Raw genomic sequence first — 7098 nt, forward strand, 5'->3', positions numbered from 1 at the left:
CCCAACATTTAAAAAACCGAGCTCATTATTAATGTATTGAGGGTGTATGTCTGTGTGTGTATATATATAAAAAATATTTATGTAGGGTAAAAAGATATAGTATATATGCTTAATAAAGTATTAAAAGAAAATTACATTATACATTTTAATGAGAAATTGAGAATGTATGACTTGAATCAAGCACTGTTGAGTGAGTCTCAACTACTGATGATTACCCGTTACTTACTTATCTATATCAGGCTTAAGCCTCCAANTAATAATAATAATAATAATAATAATAATAATAATAATAATAATAATAGTTAAAGATAAAAAAATTATAATTCAGAGTATAAACATTCTACCCTTATTATTCTTTCAAACGCGTAGTTTAGGATATTTAGGTGGAAATTTCTTACCACCAACAATTGAGGTCTGAGGAACACAAATAGTGTGTTAAATAAACATTGGATCTCGGTGCATGTGTCCCTCTGCCTCTGTCAAATCTTGTTGAGTATCCACTAATTTGTCTTAATTCTTACACTGTACCATTCTCCATTATTTATTAGGGTAAAGTTATTTAGTGTTAATATTCTTTTATGTAAAAATATATTTAACCAACTTTAAATTAGTCAAAAATAAAATAATTTAGTTAATTATAAATATAGTAATATTAGTTTTATTTATTTATGATTTAAAATATTGATTATTAAATATTTTATCACATTCAAATTAGGAGGAGATACGTTCAGTATCATTACAACGTGAATCATGAAAACTGATTCAATTAACTTTCGCACCTTCCTTCTCTCTCCAAATGCCTAAAACATGATAAATCAAAAAACAGATTTAGAACTATCCAATTTACAAAAAAAAGAAACATCCTAATGCCTACCATAAACACTATCCACATAGAGATTTTAGATTCACCCAAATGCATTTGGCTAATTTTTTGCTGGAACTATCTTGGTTCTCTAGCCTGAGTGTTTCTTATATTTTAGAGCTCAAAAACCTTAATTATTAAGAGAATTATATACCAAATTATTTAAGTATGTTACTCTTAGAAATTCTTGAATATGTCATGACCTAAAATTCTTTACACATTTTTTAATAAAAGAAAAATTCTGCTTCTAAAAAAAACCTTCACCACAATTTTTAGCAAATTCAACAAATCTCGGATATTTTAAGATCACAGAATTCAAGAGTTCCTACTTCCCAGGATCATGGATTCACTTAACAATTAACATGCACAAGTTAATGGGAATCTACCGAGAAAAAAGGACAAAGAAGCACATGTTAATGGTGGAGCGTATCTTTTGGTTTTAAATGATGTTTGTTGAACTTTATTTTAGGTTGTCCTCCTATTATGATGGGGATTCAATGCAATGTCTGCGTGACAGGAGAAAATCCATGGAATCCAACTCAGCAATAGGTGGAATGGAATCTCCAACTTTGACTTCAACTTTCATTTTGGTCCGTTGAATTAAAATAAGGTTTTCTAATAGTGTCAAAAAATTATTGTTTAATTACTAAAAAATATTGAATAATTAATTTTAAATTTAAAAATAAAAAAATTAAAATATTCAAAATATTTAAAAATTATTATAAAAAATAAATTAGACAAAAATTAGATACCAAATAAAAAAAATCATAAAATTGGCCTTAAAATAATTACTTATAATTTATTAATGGAGCATACACTTGTGCTGTTGTGCATGTACAATTTGTGCACATTGTCCTTACTCTTTTGGCTTGGGTCACTTTCATTGTTGCAACTTGCGGCTAATTTTGGCCTTTCCGATCCACTTGCCAAAATAAAATTGTGTTAATTTAATTAAATGTTTTTATGTAATAATTTATGTTATGATGATTTGTCACAGTATCAAGTAGGCCAGAACCATTGTTTATAATGGCTAGACAAAAAAAATGAACATGAACTTCTTGTAAGAGGGAGCTAAGTTTTATTTATAAGAATTTTCAATTTTTCTTTTTTAATGTTCTTTCTTAAAAAAAAATTATAAGAGTTCTAAGTATTACTATCAAAACCAGTGGAGTATCAGTGTATAATTTTAGAAATAGAAATGAGTTGAACTTTATTAAACTTAAAAAAAAAAAGCAAGTGTAATTAGTCTTGTATTTATATTATATGGCAGAAGATATAGGGACAAGTTGTAATAAACATATCCTAACAATTGGAACGAGTGGTGATAAACTGATGACATATATATTCTCTTTATTATTATTCACAAAATAGACAACTTTGAATTGAAATTAAACTAGTGGAATATGCAACTTGGACTTGGATCATTATTTATTTTGTTCTTGTATTTGGAGTTGGAATCATATTACTAATAAGTGTCACTTTTCGGCTGAGAGTCATTTTCCAACCTTAGAAAGTGCCAAACTTTTGGACTTTTTCTTTGATATTTACATTTGATTTGACTCATTTTACTCCTTTTCTTCCAACATATAGGATGCTTCACAAGACCACAAGTAAGGATTACCATTGAACCATTGAAAATGCATGAAAGAGACTTATACTTTAAATTTCAAATTAAGAGGTTACTTTCAAGGTATATATATTATATTATTAGCTTAATAGAACAAATTTATTCTATCAACCATTTAGATCCAATAATCCAATAGTTAAATAAAAACACTTAAAAAACAGATATAGGTAATATTATTTGTATGGACACCTAACTAAGATAATGACTTAATATTAGTGTACAAAAATAACACATGCACTAATTTAATTAAATACCTAAATATCATTTTTTTTTCTAAACATATAGTAGTATTCAAGTTTAGATTGAACAAGTTTGTCTTTCTTTAATTAATGCTTGGTAGATATGCAACTTTTGCCCTTGTTAGGTGGAGATGATCACTAACATTAAGCACTAGACAAATAGTTTAAAGTTTATTATTCTATCTGATAATTTAATTTAGCATTAACATAGATTAGATAGATTTGAGGAAAAGAAAATTATAGAACTTGCATTGTTGTTATATAAACTTGGAACCTTATTAAACCTCAACTTTTGATATAGTTTTTGTGAATCGATTTCATTATTTCTTAATTTGTGCAATTCAGCTTAAATTCTAACTATGGCTTGTATGTTTCAATTGCAGCATATATGCACAAAAAAAACGGAAATACAGAAATGGCAATGCACATTTCATTAATCTGAATTCAGAATTCAGAAAAAAAGAATACAAGATTCTCTAATTTGTACAATGATAAGGCAATCAATCTTTAATCTTTGCCTGCACAAAAGACATTATTACATCCCATGCATCCCAACAATTTAACTAAACTAAACTCCTAAAGCAGCTTTTAGTCTCCTTCCTAACTCCTTCCTGCACATAATAAATTAAAGAATTTATTAATAATGATAATAATTTAGAGGGTTAGTTAAATTAAAATAATTAGAAATGGTTAATGAATTAATTACCTCATTAGTAACCTATCAAAGCCTGAAGCTGCTAACATCCCTCTATTCTCTTCAGCCCTTCTAAGAAGATAAGGCATGACTGTCTCTACAGGTCCAAATGGCATATACTTACTAACCTGAAACCCTGCATTGCTCAAACCATAGGAAAGTGCCTCTGACATTCCTAGAAGCTGTGCAAATTCAAGCTTGTGGTTCACCTTTCCAATCCCTATCTCATGTGCTTTTGCAGCAGCTAATTTCCCTGCCCAAATTATTCAACATCAATTAATTTTACATTAACATATTAACTTATCTAACGATTTTGAATGATATTACTCATAGACTACTCTAATTATATTCATGTAATTGTTATTAAGAGTACTAAAAAGTAAGTACCTGATTCAATATTATGGGTGGCAAGAACAAGGCCACCAGGGCCATTGGCAACTTTCTCAAGAAGAAAAGAGGAGCAATCATTGAAACACTTGTGAGTGTCTTGAATGGTGTTGTGAATAGGGGAAGCATAGCCCAAAGAAGAAGCCAATTTCCTCTCACTAGACATATAAGCACCTCTCACCAACTTGAATCCCATTGGGATCCCCATCTTATCTGCTGCCTTTGTTGCAAGCAAGAGCCTCTCCTTGGCATCCTTAAGGTATGTCTGCATGGTCCCAAACACTATAGGGCTCTCACCCTTGTTGTGATTAATGGCAGCATTGTAGGTAAAATAATCAATGGCTGGTTGAACTGAAGTATGCTCTGCATCAACCAGTAAAGGAACATTGGCTTGCACACACTTTTGGGAAAGCTCATTGAGTCTTTGCATTGCAAGTTCAAGATCACTCTCTTCTTGTGGTGTTAGAGCCTCAGGTCTCTTCCTTGTGTGGTACAATGGTGTTGAATCTGAGAATAGAGGGAATGAATCTTGCTTCCATGGCAAGTTGAAAGAAGGATCTTTTTGTTGCCACCTTAGCAAGTCACTCAATCTCTCTAGCAGGCTCATGGGACATATCGCAGTTATTTTCACAATCACAAAGCTCACCTGTCAAATCAAAATTACAAAGAAATTTGAAACAAACATCAATTAGTCCCATGTGATCAACCACCGAACCAAAAAAGTTATTGTGCTTAGCTTTTTTTATCTTTTACCAAATACTAGACATTGATGAAATCATCATCATGAAGATTCTTTGTTTCTTTCTTAGTTGCTGTTCACACTAGCTAGTATTGTGTGTATGAACCGATGAATGAACCCCATCTGAGACATCATCAATCCTTGTTCCCTAGTAACAATTACCGTACTAGATTTTTCCATTCATCAACAATTCATATGTTCCATGTGATCAACCACCGAACCAAAAAAGCAGCAATAGTGGGGTGGGGTCCAATGATCCAACATCCATAGATGGTGATTGATGATTTTTTTTGCATCTCCTCCTCCTCCTCCTTCTCCAACTCTTTCTCCTTCTCCTTCTCCTTCTCTTTCTCCATGGTTCATATTCATTCCTTCTCTCATGCAGATCGTGCAGATCGAATTGAGTTTTCACTTTTCACGTTCATTCGTTGCCGTCCGTTACATGCAAAAACCCAACACCACAAACAAAAAACAAACGACAGAATCTTATACATGCACACCAAAATCTATAACACCAAATTTAATCTAATTAATAAACGATGTACATATACCAGTTAATTGAAAAAAGAAAAATTAAGAACTGTACATCATTTATTTAGTATAGAAAAAGTGGTGTGATAAACATGGCATGCCAAAAACATTTTAATTAAATTGAAGCCATTAAAACCGTTAAGAATGGTAAGTATGAGAGGCTTTACCGAAGATGGTGGAAGCGATCTGCTGACGTCAACGGTGTGAAGGAAACATTTCAGGTTCCGATCACATCCTTCGTTGTCATGAGCGTCTTCTACGCCGTAGACAAGCATTCCCCTCAAACCAGCGTCATTCAGAGCCCTGATGCTCTTTCCGGCGGTGACGGCATCTTCGCCAGCGCAGAAATGCCCGTAGAAGGTGTTTCTGATGGCGGCGAGGATGACGTCCTTAACCCCCTCGACCTCGAAGAGCTTGGACCGCATGATCCACATTCCAAGGTCGACCATTGGCTCGACGGCCGTGGCATGGAGGACGGCGGTGGAGCGGAGGAGGTTGGAGGTTGGGACGTAGGAGAAGAGGGACTGGACGTCGTTGAAGTCGAGGGCGGACGGGTCCAAGGCGGGGCGGAGGACGGTTTGGGACGGCGGCTTAGGGTCCGATAAACAAGGAGGAGAGAGAGTTGGGGAGAGGGAGGAAGGGTGGGACGAGGCCAAGGGCTTGGTGGCTGTGTTGTATCGCAGATTCCTCAGGATTCTTGGTGGGATCACGCGGGTGGCCATCAACGGTTTGAGTTGATTCTTTTTTTTTTTCCGGAATATAAAACGATAAAATAAAAATTCTTATCACCGTATATCTTAAAAGAAGTTTTTATCTGGTTGCGCGGCTGCGATTGTGGTTGCGGTTGCGGCGGTGGTGGTTGTTTTTATGTTTGTTGTTTGTTGGTTGTTGTTTGTTTTTTCTCTCCCTCTCTCTCCTTCTCTTTGTTTGTTTGGTGTGCGTTGGTTATATGGCCTATTGGGGATGCAATGGGATGATGCGATGCAAAGATGTGGTTTTTGAAGTGAGGGATTGGAGGGGATTATATAGGGGTGGGAAAGAAACGAAACGTTTCAGGTTAATTAAGGTAATTAAGAAAAAATAAAGGGTGTGTTATGGTGGGAAGAAGTCAAGTGCATGAGGGTAGTGTGTGATATCTTTATCCTAATTGGTCTTGGTTTTATTCCCTTTAAAATAGGGGATTATCTTGTAATTTAGTTTTGTGCAAGTTGGTGGTGGGCGGTGTTTGTTGTTTTTGGTGGTGGGAGAGGAGTACAAATGGAAATGGTATCTAGTCACTAGTTTGAACAGGGCGTGATTTGAGGAGAACAAACTAAGGTTAGAGTCCAAATTTTGAGAGAGATTCAGAGCTGAGACAGACCTTACGTGGATCCACCACTACTCTAATCATATTGCCATTATACGAAGCATCCGGATGCTCTTTCTTTACTACTAAATACTAATTAACACGTATTTCTTAATTAAGTTAGTGTGCTAATGTCATGCAATGAAATCGAGATATGAATTTTTTAAAAATGATATTGTTAAATATAATTTTTTATTATTTTTTTATTCGTGATATCTCTCAATTGAGTCAAATCAATAGACTAAGAATTAATCTTGTTTGAATGAGAACTCACAAGTACAAAGAATTCGAACTCAATATTTACTTAAACAAACTAATGAACTAATTATTAGACCAATCCAAATTGAAAATAAAAATATCATATACACATAAAAATTAACTATTAAATCAATCATCATATTTTTAGTCACCAAAAAAAATATATTTCTTAATTTAATTTTAATATATATTTTATAAAATAATTAATTTGATAGTTAATTTTTTTATAAACGTAACACGATATTGAGATATAGTATTTATAACATCAACTAAAAAAACAGAAAATTTATTTTCATCTTGTACCTAATCTAATCAAAATAAAACTTTTACTATATTTATTTCTCGTGTGTGTATAAGTTTAATCATTGATGTTTACATTGTATGAAGAACAAAGAGAGCTTTTGAGTACATCATAA

At 33.1% G+C, this 7098-nt stretch overlaps 1 protein-coding gene across 1 annotated transcript; it reads right to left on the reverse strand.

Moving 5' to 3' along the window:
- Positions 1-3136: 3136 nt before the first annotated feature.
- Positions 3137-5816, reverse strand: LOC107486532 (proline dehydrogenase 2, mitochondrial; the record flags this gene model as incomplete). Its single annotated transcript, XM_016107079.1, is given in 4 exon segments — positions 3137-3339; positions 3435-3675; positions 3810-4455; positions 5247-5816. Coding segments are annotated over 4 exon segments (1485 nt in total). The 3' UTR covers positions 3137-3296.
- Between the last annotated feature and the right edge of the window lie 1282 nt (positions 5817-7098).

This window comes from Arachis duranensis, chromosome 4 (assembly GCF_000817695.3).
Source record: "Arachis duranensis cultivar V14167 chromosome 4, aradu.V14167.gnm2.J7QH, whole genome shotgun sequence".
NCBI lineage: Eukaryota > Viridiplantae > Streptophyta > Magnoliopsida > Fabales > Fabaceae > Arachis > Arachis duranensis.